The following is a 17,126-nucleotide window of genomic DNA, read 5'->3' on the forward strand; positions in this document are numbered from 1 at the left end:
AAAATAAAAAATAAAAAGAAATTTCCAAATGAATTTTTTTTTTAATTTTTTTATATTTTTAAAAACATATTCTCTACTTCTCTATTTTTAAAAATAAAATAAAATTCTCTAAAAATTATTTTTTATTTCATTTTATTTTTAAAAAGACAATGATTAAACAAAAAAATTTAAAAATAATTTTCTATTTTTAAAAATAAAATACATTTTTTTAATTAAACCCGATATTTTTATAAGGCCAAATATAATATTTTAACATATTTTATAAAATAACATTTTAATAAAGATTACAAATGTTTTAAAATATTAAATATTGAATGAAAAATTTAAAAATACAATCTTAAGAAAAACTTTAAAGTTTTGGAGCTACACTTAACAAGTTATTTCAAAATTTTATTTTAAAACTCAAATATAAAAAAAAATCATAATTATGGCTCAAAATTCAAAATATCCTCCATATTTTTTTATTATTACTCAAAACATTATTGAAAAATAAAAATAAAATACTTCATATTTATTTTTAAAAATATGTTTTCAAAATAAACTCTTTACAAAAATTCCTTTTTGTGCGCAAGGTTTGCCAACTGACTTTCCATGTTAAAAAACGATTTTCAGTTGACTGTTTCAAGAACAGTTTCCAAACAGGTACTGAATAATTTTGACCAATTCAAACAATACACAATCTGGATCCCCTTAATCCCCTCAGAAATTACTCGGAACTCAGTTGATCATGATAATGCAAAGAAATTAACAGGATAAGCAAACGAATAATAATCTCAAAAGATGAACAAAGGCATAAGAAATTGCACCTGCAGCCACTAAAGTTAGACTGCAAATACAAGGAAGAGAAATAAAATTTCTATCAACAACCTGCGAATTCAGCACTTTTGATACCATCAAGCATCCTGGAGTCTCACATACTTTGTTTTGCTTCAAATCCAAAAAACAAAAATATACCCCAAAAAAAAAAGGGACAAAAATGCTGTTTTGAGTTCTGTATACAGCAAGAGGCAAATCCTACAAAGGCTGTATCTCCATGGTGGTGTGTTCGGTGCCATTTTTAGAAGACGGTGCAGCTTCCTGGTTTCCACCTGCATCCATCTCTTGAACTGGAGGAGGATTAACAATGGTCATGGGCATGGCAGAATTACTGGATAGATGTCCCTTCATCTCCCTATGCTCCTGACATATAGCACACCAGTGCATGCAGCAGTGCACCAGGCATGGGTCACACGGTGAGTTCTGCAAACAAGCAGTAGAAATATGGGTGAAGAACACATGATTTTCCAGTATGAATGACACTGCTAAAGGGGGAATTCATAAAAGACCCGCCGCATCTTCTGAAATGCCAAACTATAAAAGATCAGTAAGACAGCCAGATACTTGTCTTTACACTGGCAGGTCTCAATTCTCGACAGTAGTGGTGATAATGAGGTTTGGAAACACATAGAGATCAATGGATATAATAATAAATTTCCAATATTGAAATGAATTTGGAAATTGCAAGTATTGAATCAATTTGGGGAAAAAGATTTGACAGAATGAATAGCAAAACTGATAATTTCAAATGAAACTTCGAATATTGTTACTAGATGGAGGAATTCATCATTACAATACAAAATATTATGAATTAAATGCATGCATAGTAAGCATAGGGCATGTAGAGGCAAAAAGCGTATGCTATGAAGTATTAAGCATATTCTAGAACACCCATTTACAGGAAAATCTAAATCCCCTCCTCTAAGGTTAAGCCTAGCTATAAGATCTCCACTCTATTTTTAAAAAATACATTCCCCCCACTTGAGTTTTAGCTGAAGTTGCACCTCACTCCCTCTTTCTGCCAAAACACTGATGGAAATTGCGAACTCATGGTTCATTTTTATTGTTTACCAGAGACATACTACCTTGAGTAAGTCATTATTGTGCCCAAACACAATTATATACAGAAGGTTCATAAATATAACTCCATTCTATTCCTTAATGGAATTCACGTTACATTACCAACAGGGAAGTCAATGTATTTTTGGAAAATGGAGGAAGGCTCTTGTAATCAAGCTACATGTCAGATGAAGGGTACAATTTCCCATTCATGTAATACTATAAAATCCAACCTTGTAAATATCTAGCAGCTTTTAATTTTATTTATTTATTTGATAGGTAAAGATCAAATATATTAACAGTGGCTAACAAAACGACACATGAAAGTATACACAGTGTAGACAAAAGGCCAACCAAAATGGGGGGCGGGGAGGGGGAACATAAGAAAAAAAAAAAACTCTTTAAACGTACTTAGAGCTCAACAAATCAATAAAGTCCATTATGGACAATGAGCAATCTCCTATGAACACTAACTCCAAAAAGTTATACATAAAAGAATTGTTTGATTACTTGATATGCTTTTTTGTATTATCAAACACTGTCCTATTTCTTTTCTTAGCAACTTTTACATTTGTAAGTGCAATAGAACATGAAAAACAGCAGATTGAGTTCCTAGGGGTTTATATATAACCCAAGGTGAAGTACTACAAAGAGTTCACAACTGAGGAGATCTTGAGACAGATCTCGACCAAAAGAGACATCAACCGAGATTTTGACCTTGTTGACAAAACATAAAACTAATACAATCCCCTCAAATAGGAGATACAAACAAGGAAATGACAATTATCTTCACTTCTCTTTGGAAAAATCCAATGCCTGGTTATCAAATGGTGAAACATTGGATTATCCATTAATTCATTTTATTTTAGCATAACAGCACAAGCTTTGTTCAAAAGAATTCCAATGTCAAACCAGGCAGTGCACTTCAAAGGCTGAGAAAATTTAATCCTCTCAACATTCAAGTCATACATAATAATTCTGATAAAATATCTGTTGCATTACCAGAAATTTCCAAGGTAAGACGAAAATGAATACAACTCTATAACCACAGAAAAATTAAAATAAAAAAATTCATTTAGTACAAAAAAAATACACGTCTAAAGTGAAAAGAATCCTGGTATGAAGTGGAAAGTAGGAGTGTTGCATAAAATTAGTATATATTTATGTGTTTTGCATGTCATTTCACAATCAAAGGCATATTCTTGGGCGAACTCTCCTTGTGAAAGCATTCAGCTTTGAGATCCTAATAGAAATAAAAATGGAAATCACCTTGAGATGATACTGCTTCTGCAATGATTGCCGAAACAGGCCAGTATAGATACCACACATCCACCAAGTAAATAGCAGGCCTTCACAAATGAGAAATGACGTTTTGGGATCAATGCCATGGAAAAGTGCTGTTGCTGCAGCAAGTGTCATTCCACCTTCAACACATAAGGCATGACAAACGCAAGCATTGGTCCAGGGGATATCTTCTCTCAGTTGCTCAACATTATGCCCAAACAACACACAGGGGCAAAACAGCCCAGTCCAGCCTGTGAGACATGGTTAATGGTTTCAGAATAATCAAGGATCAACTAAAAAAGATTCACATGCACTGCAGGAAAAGAGAAGTACAATAGAACATACCTGCCAAATTGTTCTTCATAATTAAATTTATTCCATAAATAAAACTTTTTATAACGATGAGACTCAAATTGTTCAATAACAGGATCATTTTTATGTACCAGTAGTTCTCATCATCATCACCATTGCCATCCAAGCAATCAGATACATAAGAGTCTGTATGGTGAATTGGCCTCTTAATTTTTCATATTAGAATCTTGAATATGTGCCCAGAACAGAAAAGACTGGTGCAGTGCTGCATTTACACATGAAAAGATTGGTGCAGGCTAGCATTTACATGTGAATTTTGTCATACCCTTCCATTCAGGTGCCACAATCACCTCTTCTCTCACTGCTTAACTGACAGTCCTTATGCCGCCATCCTTAAGTCCATGTAAATGTTTTCAACTTAAAACATTATCATCTTTGATGGAACTAAAAAGTGAAATCTACTGCAAGTAAGAGCAAACAACTAAAAAAATGACAAAGAATTTCAATAGCACTGTCTCTTTTGCCTTGCTGTATTCTAAGAGGAAGAAAATCCTTTGAGCAGTGGAAAGCGAGAGTTTCATTCAGTAGCGCTATCCTCACTCGATTTTTAGTATATTTATATTCTTAATAGTAAATCATAAATACTATACTTGCACTTTTTAATAAACTTACAAATTTTAGTAAATTAGGCTTTTATACTTACCATGACTTTTTTAAAGATAGAAGGATGAAAGATTTATAACTTTTTTAATAATTTATATATATATATTTTAAACTTCTTATAATTATTTTTATTTTTAATAATATATAAATTATATATTTATGATATCACGCTAACATCACTCTTTGACTGATATTGAACCATCAGTCCAACCTGTGACCCGATAACTTTTAACCGGTCTAGTTCTAAAAACATTGGTCACCTCCCACTTGCACTTCCAATGCTTCAACCTTGTTAGCTAACCCAATTTTGTAACCAACCTAATATACTTTCTATTTCACATATCTAACCTAATGAAATTTTCAGTTGCAAAAATAAATACAATTATGTAGTAGTTATGCTCCATAATGCTCATAAATTGATATAACAATACATAAAATGACTTTAGAACTTGATGAAAAAAATAGTAGCACATTGTAGAGGTTTGGCTTCAAACACAATGTTGCTACATAACCTTTCCAAATTTCTAATACAAGCACCATATGCGGCTTTGTGTCTTTATCTAACACAAACAATGCAGAGAAAGCATAAGGGTATTTACAGAAAATGCCAGATGAATTGGTGAATGTGAAAATTTGTATGTTCACTTGCTAAAGATAAAGGCAGATTGAAGTCTTACAACTCTCCCTATCTTCGGCACAGCCACAAATTCCAGTTGTCCAATCTTCATCAGCTGGGGGCTGGTAGCTTTCAGGTAGGGGTTGCCCACACTCATTGCATCTGTGAACAATCAACTGTCCAGTGACAGACATGATCAGCAATGCACAGAAAGAATCCGAAACAGTGGGCATTCCAAAGAAGCAAGGAAATAATGATTGTTGATTTGAGGTTGAAGATGTGGAAACATCATTATCATTTACTGAGAAAACATGGATTGGATTCACACTGCACAAGTTTTCAATCTTATTCCAAAAATAAGGTCATTTTTCATTTTTAAGAAGTTTCTAATCCCATTCTGTCTCATTCTCGTTTGAATAAAATAATCTATTCCCTCCTCATTTTTTGCATATATAAAATTTGCCACTCCAAATAAAAAGAAGCAAATAGTAAACAGCATAGACATCATGCAAAATCACAAAACACCGTCTTGAATGGTCCACAATTCTATGAAATTAAGACAGAAAGGCATTCAATTTTTTCTTTCTCCTTTGGGTTGTGGTTAGTAAGCCCTTTTTCATAGGCAGGCTTGCAAGACAATCAATGCTGCATCCACCAACACTGAAGCTACATTCAATGATTTCAAATCCTAAACCATATCAAGCAAAAAAGATAAAAATTAAAAATTAAAAAATACTACACTGGTATTAAAATATAAACAGAACATTAAAACTAAGGCAAATCTTCTTCTTTTTTATTCCTAATAATTGACCTAATCCCCACCTGATAGGACAATCCAATTCTAGGGTCCCAACTCACCAGACCCCAATACTTAAACACGTCAAAAAAAATTTCTTTCCCCACATTGCCTCAATAACCAAACAAAGCACAGTAATCTGGACAATGGCAACAAAGATCCGAAACAGAAATTCAAGATTCAAGCAAATTTCCATCAAAACTGAAAAAAGAACATAAATTGTAAATTCATGAACGCAAGATTTTGAGAATATGAAGCGCAATACAATTCAAGAACCATAATGATCTAACCTGAGGAACCTCAATTGGTTGATTGAGCTCTCCGGGCGTAATATCCTCCACTGGCGCCTGATCCTTCTTAAGCTTCACGTACCGCGAGGACTGTGCGATTCCCTCCGACATCTGATCCAACACAAAAATCAGAGAGAAAACTCGAAATCACCCTCTCCTTCGTTTCTCTCCCAATAAAAACAAAAAAAATGCGAAAACAGGAATCATATGAAACCATTTTCTATTTGGTCACCATCAATATATACCAGAAGCAAAGAAACAAAAACGCTAAATCCAAGACTTATTGTTATTATTATCATTACCATTATTATTCAGTACAACGCAAAACAAAACCGCCACTAGACGTAAAACAAAACCAAAACACAACGTAAAACCAAAAAGACAAAAAGGAAAAATCCCATGCTTTCATTTTTATTCGGTGATTTTCTGGGGAACCAAACGGAAAAGAGAGACAAACCTTGAAAGAGTAGAAAGGCTTAAAAAATTGACGAAATCTGGGGAGAGTCTCAAAGCACGAACCCCATCTCTCTCTCTCTCTGTATCCACTTCAAAACGCCTTTGTTTGTGTGTGAAGTTAAGCCAACGATTTAAGCTCCAATGCGACGTCGTTTCATTTTGACGTTGTTCCCCTCTCATCTTTATTATTTCTACCTTTCCCCCGAGTTTTCTTTATTTAAAAAAAAAAAAATTGCCTTTTTTGCCAAATATGTTTGATGAAGAAAAGTGAAAACTATTTTTTTTTTTAATTGTAAAATTTTATTCGTTTTTTAGTACTAATTTAAAAAATTATTAAAATTAGATTTATTATTAAAAAATGATATTATTCATAATATTACTAAAATATAATATTATTATTATAATTCATATCTACATTATTGTATAAAAATAATATTATTTTAAAGTGGTTTAAACATCTTAATATATTTATAATTAAACGAATAAATTATCCTAATATAAAAATATATTCACCTATAATCATCCATATATAATAAACAAATAATATAATGTACTTACTAAAGGATTTTAATTTTGAACTATTTCATTCCTATTTTGATATTTTTATAGGTCCTTATTTTTCATATTTATTCACAAACATTAAATAATTTAAAATCTATAAGTTTGTAACTAATTTAAATTATATTTAATTTTTTTTTCATTTTTTTATAATAAATCAAATATAATCAAATTTATATATTTTTAAAACTTTTTATTTCTTTAGAATTTTCTAGAAATTAGTCTAAGAAATCATTTTTTGATTCATGCTCTTGATAATTTATTGACAATGTTATGGAGTTGGATTTTCCGTAGATTTGGTGAATCCTTGGGCTTAAAAAAAGTCATAATCATGTATTTTAATTAAAATAGATAAAAGCATGGATGAGGTTGGGATGTTGGTATTAAAAAAAATGTCAAGAAAAATGAAAATTTTTATGTTTAGTTTATTATAAATGTGAAGAAAAAATTATTTTAATCTTTGAGCGCGTTCGGAAGTGATTTTAAAAAACGTTTTTAGTATTGTTAACACTTGAATAATAAAATTTTTTAAGTATTAAAAATATGGAGAATTGTATTTTGGGCTCAACTAAGCTCAAAAATTGACCACAGATCCATATCATGCATATTTAAACCTAATACCCAAATAAGGTGTGAAAATTAAATTGAATGATATTATATTTTATTAATCTTTAAAATACCTTTAACCCCTACATAGACACATAATGAGTGTAAATTTTTTTATTTTTATTTTTTACCATTTTCTATCCCCAATTAAGTATTATTCATTTCTAATTTTTTTTTATTAAATATATTGAATCTTTTTACTCTTATTATAAGTAAGGATAAAAATTTTTCATATAAAATTTAATGGACAATCAATGAATAAAATTTAATTCTTTTTATTATTTTCATATAAAAAATAGTACTAAACAAAGTTTTCAATTTTTATTTTTAAAAATAGTTTTCATTTTTTAATTAAATGTTTTTTCAAAAAAAAAAAAATCATATTACCATTTTTTTAGAAAGTAATTTTTAAAATAGTTTTTCAACGTAATTTTTCTTTATTTATAATTTAAAATAGAAAATAATGTTGATTTTCAATTATTTATAAAAAAAAAGTTTTAAAAAACAATTAAAAATCCAAATAGTTAAAATAGAATTATGTTGCATGAATAGTGATGCAATAAAGACCAAAAAAGTTTATGTGAAAGGTTAATGGGTATTTTGATATTTTATATCATTTCCATCAATTATGTAAGTTATATTAACCAAACCTTAATTTTTGGGCTGAGCATATAATTATTCCTTAAAAATATTAAAAATGCATCATAGAATTACTGTTAAATACACTATTTATTTAGAATTAAAAAAAACACACAGATCAAATCATGAAAAAAAAAAACCATGGATTTAAAATTAAAAAATAAGTTAAAAAATACACGATTGTCCCTTAAAAATATTAAAAACGCTTTATGGAATTACTATCAAACACACTATTTATTTAGAATAAGAAAAACACACAGATCAAATCATGAAAAAAAAAAAACCATGGATTTAAAATTAAAAAATAAGTTGAAAAATACACAATTGTCCCTTAAAAATATTAAAAACGCTTCATAAAATTACTATCAAACGCACTATTTATTTAGAATAAGAAAAACACACAGATCAAATCATGAAGAAAAAAAAAACCATGGATTTTAAATTAAAAAATACGTTGAAAATTACACAGTTGTCCCTTAAAAATATTAAAAATACTTCATAAAATTACTATTAAACGCATTATTTATTTAGAATAAGAAAAACACACAGATCAAATCATGAAAAAAAAACCATGGATTTAAAATTAAAAAATAAGTTGGAAAATTCAAATGGTTGAAAGATTGCATGAGGCCAATGCCCACACGGGCCACACCCTAACCTAATGCAATTCAACAAACATGAATTGACAGGAAAGACAAAGAAAGCTGCCATTGAAATTTGTTAAAAAAAAAACATTGAAGAGTGACAGAAGAGAGATAATGTATGAATAGTTAATTTAAGGTTTCCAAAACAGTGATGGATCAGCATTCACCAAAGAAGGATAGAATTTCACTAGTAACTCGTTCAGCTTTCTCAATTTGGATGTAATGATGGCCATCAATCACAACCACCTCCATGTTAGGCACCAGTCCCTTGGATGCTTCTCCCTTTATATATTCCCGTGTCCCAAATGCTTCAAATCCCAGGTCCTTGTCCCCAACTATATATTTCGTTGGTGTAGTAATTTTCACTCCCTGCCACGCCCCTAGAAGCTCCCAATTCCTATCACAAATCCCAAAAGTTAGGAAGCATGGAAAAAGAGGAGAATTTGTTTTACTTTAAGAGTGTGATCGAAAGTGATTCTAGAAAACGTTTTTAGTATTACTAGTACTTGCATTATAAAAATTTTCAAATATTAAAAATATTAAAACACTTTTTAAAATCATTATCAAACATATACTATTTTTTCTTTCATTTTCCTATACCATATAGAATATTATGAAAAAAGTATAATACAAATCATGTATTTAATATGAATATGGTATGCACAATCCATAACAAATGTAGATAACATGAATTTGGTATGTCCAATCCACAACAAACCCATCCCAAGGTCGATTTATGAAATCCTAACCTATGTCAAATTTGTGGGCAATTCAAATTCCCATATGTTTTTATGGGTTATTAGACAAAATAATTATTTTAGAATCTATAAAAATGTATCTCAAAATTATAAAAGAAATTATGAAATAAGACATGAAAAATTAAATATCTCAAAAACAAAATTTACTATTATTTTCTAAAAACATAAAATAAAAAGTGCATATGGACACTTGAGTATTCAAGACACTTTAATAATTTTTTAAAAATTAATAAACTCATTAATCTAAATGAATTAAAAACTAAGAGAAAGTGTTTGTTTATCTAACTCATTAATCTAACATAATTAAAAACTAAATAAGAGTGTTTGTTTATCTTTTCTATTTTTTAATATTTTAATGAAACATCATATAATATATTTACAAATAAATAATATGTGAGTTTGGATTTCTAGAGTTTATACAAACGTTGATCAACTCCCATCAACCTTAATGTACATCACACTCGCATGTTCCAAGAATCATTATTTGGGTGGCCTAACTCGAACCATAATCCTGACTTTGATATCAATTTTTGTATCAACTTTGACCATTTCATCTAAAAAACAATTGATGGTAATAGACCAAACCTTTTTATGACATTCAACATCACTTAGACCCGTCAAGTCGCAACTCTAATTTTATTTCCGGCAAACTTCCCTAAAACCAAAGATAGACCACTAGTTTCCTTTAATTTGTTTTATTAAAGTACATGGTCTAAAAACAACTTAAATGCAAGAACTTACATGTCCATGGCACGGTAGTAGTTCAAACCCCCAGTAAATCCAGACTGCTGAAACTTGCTGGCACTAAACTGAAGCTCCTCCTCAGTAATCCATGGAGGCAATTCTGATGGGGTGTCGAGAAAATCAATGATCTCAACACCAGGAGGAGCAGCCAGAAGATCAGGCGCATTCACCAGTAAAAACTTCTTCAATATCGTCAAACAATCATACCTAGAAAATGACTTTTCTGCTCTTCCTGGCTCCTGAATTAATGCACCACTAATTAAAGATAATGTCGAGATATTACTGTTTCAATATGAAGTTATGAACATACCGACAGCAACTGTTGATATAAATGTACCTGAAACTGAATTATGTAGAGACTGTCACCAAATACTTGGTTCATGAATTTGAGTGGTTTGAGCTCCGGTGAGCGTGGCCTGAAGGGAACGCCGAGGTTAACCAGTGCCTTGACCCTATCTGGCCTCAAGAGGCAAAGGTGCCAGGCCACTTCTGCACCCCAGTCATGCCCCACTACAAATGCCTGCTCACCAACACCAGTATTCAGCACCATGTTTCACTACAAAAATGAACTATTTGTATTTGGCCTGCCGAAAATACTAAGGAAAGAAAATAAATAACAAAAAAAAATGATTTATCGAATTTTAATCTGTTTTTCATTTTCCTTCTACTTTTCCTTCAAATTTTCTTTTCTTAACTATTTCCCTCAAATTTTTTGAAAACCAAACATAACCTGGGAATTTAATGTATAAGTGTAAGCCTGCTGAGGGATGTTCTCGAGATGATTATCAAAAAGACAAATTGAGACTAATTCTTAAAGTAGTTATAAAAATTATTTTCAGAAAAAAAATTTAAAAATAATTTCTTCCTTTATGAAGTTACCATACACTTACATAATATATAAAATTTCTCCAGTATTATTTATATGTTTATGATTGGCAAAATATCTTAATCTTATTATAATCAATTAACCCTATAATTTATCTTATTTTTCAATTCACGACGCTTTTAAAATCATCATTTTTCCTTTTTCGTGAGAAGTAAAAGCGATTTTTTTATTTTTTTATTTTTTAAATGTTGCAGAAATACCAAAGCCATACTAATCAAGTTTTACCATGCGCTTGAGCTTCCAAGAAGATGATAGAAAAGGCTTTTCCAAGATAGGAGGTGAAGTACCTTTTCTTCTCCGAGCTGGTCCAAAAGGCCAATTAGGTCTCCAACAAGGTGGAGTATGGTGTATGAAGCTGGATCAGGGGGAGAATCAGAGTCTCCGTAGCCTCGCATATCGGGCGCGACGACGCGGTAGCCATGCTTGGCCAAGTGGGTTATCTGGTAATTCCATGAAGACCATAGCTCAGGGAAGCCATGAATGAGGAGAACAAGAGGTCCTTTTCCCAGCTCAGCTACGTGCATCCATATACCATTTGTACTAATTCTCCGATGGATTATACCCTCCGTACTCATGGTTTGATCTCTCTTTTCCTTTGCTGTTTCTTTTGTTCTGACTTCTGAGTGTTCATCGGATTTATAATTGAGAGATTGGGGCTTTCAACACTGGCGGCTTGGAAAATTCAGAAGCCCTTTACTTGAGAAAAAGGTTTTGTGCAACCCAATTTCTAGACCCAAGCCCTTATGGGTTTTCATGGGCGCAAATGTCTCTTCTCTAATGGGCCGGGTTTAACATTGATAATCATCAGCCCAATTGATGAGGAGTGCTTCGGCTCGCCTATTTAGAGTTTGTTTTAATCTATTTGAAAGGAAGGGAATCAAAATCATAATTTAAAATTTTAGCTGCTAAAAGTTAATTCTTACTTCATTTTGGGCCGAAACGCAATCCAATGTAACGGATTCGGACCATCCAGTTTGGGCCCAGAGCGGCCCAAGTTCAAACCCACAGTATGTAAACTCTCTAAACACAGCGTCCTGACCGTGTAAAGCACCTTAGGTTCATCGTTCCTCCACTTCATCGCCTGCCAAACCGGGATGGGGAAGAAGAACAAAACGGAGGGTGGCGGAGGAAGAGACCATCACTGTCCTTCGACTGTGTTCGTCTCCAACTTTCCTTACTCATTCACCACTCTCAGGCATTATCGATTAATCTCTCCTTTCATCCTCCGTTTGGTTTCTGAGAGAACCGCAGAGCATGAGGGGAAATTTTGGACCTTTTTTTTTTCCTTTCCTTTTCTACATAAACTAAGGAGATAATATTTGTATTCCCTCAGTCGAGTAGAGTTTTTTGCTTCATCCCTGGAAAATCCAGAATTCAAATTTTTTGCTTCCTGTTTCGTGGACTAAATTTGTATATACTTTTTGTTTTTTATTTTTAAAAACTAAAATAGTTATAGATATTATTTAAAATGTACGCTCTTAAATACTTGTCTTTACTCCTTAATGCTATTTTTTTTTTCAAAAAAGCATGAAAGAAATTTAAAAAGTGCTAAGTTATGTTTAGTTCCGGGAAATAACAATAAAAGAAAATTAAAAAAATCAGAAGAAAAATAAAAATATATTTAAAATCAATAAATACTACTTCAAGCTCAATTAACTCTTTTAAACTTTTTTATATAATGAATAATTTAAAAATATATAAATTACTGGTTAATTTTAATTATATATATATATTTTCATAATAAAATCATTCTTTGTTTCTTTACTTTGATATTTTCTCAAACCAAACAAGACAAGGAAAATGATTTTATTGTTATATTTAATTTATTACAAAAAATAAATAAATAAAAGTCAAATGTAATTAAAATCAAATTTATATATTTTTCAAAATATTTAGTATTTGTATAAAAGAGTTGAAATAAAAAAACAACTTTAATAATAATATATAAAAATAATTTATTATTTTTAAATTTATTTTTTTAGTTCCAATTCATTTTTTTTTTTCAATTTTCGTAGAACGCAACATAACTTAAAGATAATTATTTTTAAAAAAATAAGGTATTAAAAAATTTTACTACATAAAAAATAGGAGTTATTATTTAAAAAAAAAAAAAAAAGGAAGTGCATCCAAGTGAGATGTACTTTGTTGCTACTATCAAGACACCCACGAAAACAAGTTAAACACACAAATTTCCATATCCAGAAAACCACAAATGCATATGCACTAATCAAGTTCAAGAAATCAAAATAACAAAATTTCGAGGCTAGCAATGTGATAAGCTCCACAGTTTAGATGCCAGAGAGAGTCTATAACAAGGTTCATAATGAAAACAAACCATTCTGAGCTCATACTGAAGATAACAAGTTCGGAGGAAACAAAAGGCAAGCAAGAGATCCAATGAAGAACTGCCGAAATCAACGATACCGACGAAGGGAGAGCGTGTTGTTCCTTTTCCAAGTGGCCCTGCGAGAAGGGCGTGCTTTGTGGTGCCGGTGACCCTTTCCACGGAGTCCTCTGTATTTCTTTCCTGCAGATGTGAGACCGCGAAGCTCCCTGTGTTTGTGCACAGGCTTGCAGATCCAGTTGATCCTTGGATCATTTCGAATTGCATTATGGGCAGCATCAACTAGGATTATCTCATAGTATTTGTATGTAGAATCCTGAATGGAAAATTTTCAGAGAAATTAGCTACCGACTAGGAGCTCACATATGTGTATGTGCCAGCATCATATATATATATATGAAAAAAAGACGAATTGAGAGTTCCACGTGTGTGCGCGAGTGAGAGAGGGGGAGATCAATAATTGAAAGTAGGATTTCATACTGCCTCTCTCAGCTGTTAACAACATTTCTTTTTCTTGTTATTTTATGCTTTGACAAAATCTAGCTACCAAGAGTATTATTATAGCTCAAAACATAACATAGCCAGTTGGAAGGAGTAAGCATGCACAAAATAAACTGCACAACCAACCTCGTTTATCCAGTACGAGTTGAGAACTTTCAGACCACCTAATTTCCGACCAGCACGTTCTTCAGCAACTGACCTCTTGCTACGTTGGAACTTCAGCTGGGTGACACCCTGGTTTGTAGGCTTTCCATAAACAATGCCCTTGGGAACAGGCCTCTTCCGACCACCACGTCTAACACGAACACGATAGATAACATACCCCTAAAATAGAAAATAGTGTTTGGCATTATAATCAAAGTAAAAAGAATCATCGTCTTGATGCTTATCAAATTAATGGGCCAGTTTGTCATAATTTTAAACAAATGGGGAAGTTTATAAGCCACTGAAATGAGCCTCAAAAAAATGGTGGGGAAAGAAAACCCCAAGAATGCTTTAATCCATCTTAGTTTTGAATCATTTTGCACTTCTATGGGCAATTTTAAATTATTAACTAATGACATGATAAGATATCAATTCATGATATCTCTATATCCAATACCCTGACAGGTGCAACTGGGTACCAAAATCAAACAGACGGCTAAAAGCCTTTTTTCAAAAGAAAAAAACACTATTGTAAACATTATGATAACAATTCACATGCAGGCTTGACAAAGGAAACTCCAATAATTGGTCAATCGTCATCATGTACACTATGCTTGGACAAGTAAACTTGTGTCTTAAGAATAGGCTCATATTCCATCTCAACAAAACACATTAGAACGGATCTAAATGTGTTTTTTCCCCTTTTCTTTGGTGGGTGGTAGGAGTTGTAACAAATATGCATACCTTCCCTTTTAGGTAGGCTTGTACACAAGTAACTCAGATGATTGCATTTCCAGTAGAAGCTACTACTAAGTATCTTAATACATTTGGTTTAATCTCAGCACCCAGCCTCAGCCAAGTTGAGACAACAAGCTATAAGGCCATAGTTTGAGGAATAGTCCACCTATTAAAAATGGGTGCATGAATAACCAAACAAATAGACACATGAGTGCGTATGGCCGTAAGTTAGCAGCAGTTCCACTTTTAAATGGAAAAAGACAACATTTGAAAGTAATCTCAAGACACAACCTTACAAATAAGGATATTTTCCTTATTCCCCATGGGTTTCTCCTCCTACTCAACATCCAAAAACAATATTGAGAAGCAGAAAAGGAAAACCTAGCCTTGCAGGAACACATGAAAGTGACAGAGAGAATCGATCTGCTTTCACTAATTTCCATTTTACACTACTTTTACAAATTCCAGTGTTCAGGAGAGATAGGATGATGAATAGGATAAGTCATAATACAATCAAGAGAATGAGGGAGGAAAGCTTAAAAGGGTAATGCCGCATAAAGAGAGTCATGTAGTAATTAAAAACCAGAAGGGAAATAGAGATTATAGAACTAATGAATTTCCCCACTCCCTAGAAAGAAATTTGTTTTTATCATTCAGAAAATAGGGAGATTACTTACCCACTATAAATATCCCTTCATTAGTAAACAAAGATGTTTTGGAGATAAGCAAAAGAATTCAACTGTTTTTAATATGTCTGGGAGAACTGGATCCAAATATCAATCCTGTCTCCAAGATTATACGAACCCACAAAATAATGCTGTTGTCCCAATGCCCTCCCATGGAGGTAGACCTTCTGATGGGGTAAAGCATTTAATGATAAATTTTCAAAACAAGGAGGTTTCGCATAAGAGTGTCTGTAGCCTCTCGGCTCAATTAGAAAATAGAGCAAAACTCGAAACTTTAAAATTGAAGCTGAAATTGCCAACATATTATATTATGTATTTCTGGGATCATATCACCAGCAATCCTGCACTTTCTTTCATGATTGTGATTTTATATTGTTTATCCTTTACTTTGAACTTATTTCAGGATGGAAAATTGAAAAAAAGCAAGTGATTGCAGAAAGCATAAGGTCTTGTATCAGCTAAGACGTTCCGAACGAAGGCAGAACTGACAATTTCTTAATATGTTCTATGTAAAATGGAGTTCTTACATGATCAAAGGCAACAATGCTTAAACAGAATACATCATGGTTAGAATCAATGTATAGACCAGCTCAATTCTTACCTGCTTTGCTTTATACCCCAGACGGCGAGCCTTGTCAGGTCGTGTGGGCCTCGTAACACGAACAATTGAAGGGTGTTGGCGATACTCCCAGCACCTGACCCTCTGCAGAAACCTCATAACATCGGACTGCTTCTTTCTCCATAATTCAGAAACATACATGTAAGCCCCTGACATCACCAAAACCGAAAAACCTCAACTCAAATAAAAAATTTAAAAATAAAAATAAAATAAAATAACTTAATAACACTTTCATTCAGTTAATTTACACCATTGTGACACATAATCAAGCAGTAACATATTGTTCACCAAGACAATGAAATGCCTCGCCAAAGATAGATCAGAAGCATCAAACTAATCAACAATCTTTGATCCTCCAGAAAATGCAGAAACGAAAAGAAAACAGAATCTTAAGTCATGTTTTCGTTGTTTCTTATTTCAAACAAAGAAAAAAATGAAAACCTGATCAAGTGAGCCAAACAACTCTATCCCACTCAGTTAGATCAAGCTTTGCTTTTATTCCTAGCATCCAAACAAAGAACGATCAACTGATTCAACCTAGATTCCTTTCACTTTCCTACATTTCCTCCAACCAAACACAGCCCAGTAATCGGGGAAAAACACTTTATGACATCAAGACTATAAAAATCTAAACGTGAAAGCTTAAACAATAGATCAAAGAATAGAAACCAAAAAACCATACTTCGTTGTCTGCGTCAGATCAACAAATCAAGATAAAATAATAACAGAAACTAGGGTTCGTAGCACAGATATGTACAAGTAAATTACACTGAAACATCAAATTTTAGGGTTTTTGAGCGAAGGAAAATGCTTGGTTGCTTACCCATAATTCACAGGCTCAAAGGTCCACAGCCTCTGGAGGTGCTCTCTTCCTTCTCTTTAAATAGAGGAGAGCTACGTTCTGGTGTAACGCCCTAGTGTTATGAACGAAAGAAAAATCAATGAAGGATGGATCTTAGCCGGCCAT

General features: G+C 32.2%; 3 protein-coding genes across 3 annotated transcripts; all 3 read right to left on the reverse strand.

The window, feature by feature from the left end:
- Nucleotides 1–853: 853 nt before the first annotated feature.
- On the reverse strand, nt 854–6,427 carry LOC100251298 (cell number regulator 6). The gene is made up of 5 exons (XM_002277699.5): nt 6,294–6,427; nt 5,837–5,947; nt 4,812–4,926; nt 3,145–3,410; nt 854–1,239 (listed from the first exon to the last, which is right to left on the reverse strand). The coding sequence occupies exons 2-5, from the start codon at nt 5,945–5,947 to the stop codon at nt 1,015–1,017; spliced, it is 717 nt and encodes a 238-aa protein (XP_002277735.1). The 5' UTR covers nt 6,294–6,427; the 3' UTR covers nt 854–1,014.
- A 2,350-nt stretch (nt 6,428–8,777) lies between these two features.
- On the reverse strand, nt 8,778–11,793 carry LOC100259848 (uncharacterized). The gene is made up of 4 exons (XM_002275150.5): nt 11,415–11,793; nt 10,579–10,761; nt 10,239–10,480; nt 8,778–9,136 (listed from the first exon to the last, which is right to left on the reverse strand). The coding sequence occupies exons 1-4, from the start codon at nt 11,700–11,702 to the stop codon at nt 8,896–8,898; spliced, it is 954 nt and encodes a 317-aa protein (XP_002275186.1). The 5' UTR covers nt 11,703–11,793; the 3' UTR covers nt 8,778–8,895.
- Nucleotides 11,794–13,316: 1,523 nt separating this feature from the next.
- LOC100246159 (large ribosomal subunit protein eL15z) lies at nt 13,317–17,126 on the reverse strand. The gene is made up of 4 exons (XM_002277800.4): nt 16,983–17,126; nt 16,142–16,308; nt 14,099–14,296; nt 13,317–13,787 (listed from the first exon to the last, which is right to left on the reverse strand). The coding sequence occupies exons 1-4, from the start codon at nt 16,984–16,986 to the stop codon at nt 13,542–13,544; spliced, it is 615 nt and encodes a 204-aa protein (XP_002277836.1). The 5' UTR covers nt 16,987–17,126; the 3' UTR covers nt 13,317–13,541.

Source organism: Vitis vinifera, chromosome 15, assembly GCF_030704535.1.
Source record: "Vitis vinifera cultivar Pinot Noir 40024 chromosome 15, ASM3070453v1".
NCBI classification, from domain to species: Eukaryota; Viridiplantae; Streptophyta; class Magnoliopsida; order Vitales; family Vitaceae; genus Vitis; species Vitis vinifera.

Excerpts from the sequence above, each read along its gene's own strand:
- LOC100246159 (XM_002277800.4), bottom strand. Across the intron at positions 14,297-16,141 it reads TGGGGTATAAAGCAAAGCAG|GGGTATGTTATCTATCGTGT; the intron begins GTAAGAATTGAG and ends TTTCTATTTTAG. Across the intron at positions 13,788-14,098 it reads ACTCGTACTGGATAAACGAG|GATTCTACATACAAATACTA; the intron begins GTTGGTTGTGCA and ends TTTTCCATTCAG.
- LOC100251298 (XM_002277699.5), bottom strand. The coding sequence starts at position 5,947 with ATGTCGGAGGGAATCGCACAGTCCTCGCGGTACGTGAAGCTTAAGAAG. Across the intron at positions 3,411-4,811 it reads TGCCGAAGATAGGGAGAGTT|GCTGGACTGGGCTGTTTTGC; the intron begins GTAAGACTTCAA and ends CATGTCTCACAG. Across the intron at positions 1,240-3,144 it reads AGAAGCAGTATCATCTCAAG|AACTCACCGTGTGACCCATG; the intron begins GTGATTTCCATT and ends GCTTGTTTGCAG.
- LOC100259848 (XM_002275150.5), bottom strand. The coding sequence starts at position 11,702 with ATGAGTACGGAGGGTATAATCCATCGGAGAATTAGTACAAATGGTATA. Across the intron at positions 10,762-11,414 it reads ACCAGCTCGGAGAAGAAAAG|GCATTTGTAGTGGGGCATGA; the intron begins GTACTTCACCTC and ends GTTGGTGAGCAG. Across the intron at positions 10,481-10,578 it reads TCTACATAATTCAGTTTCAG|GAGCCAGGAAGAGCAGAAAA; the intron begins GTACATTTATAT and ends GCATTAATTCAG.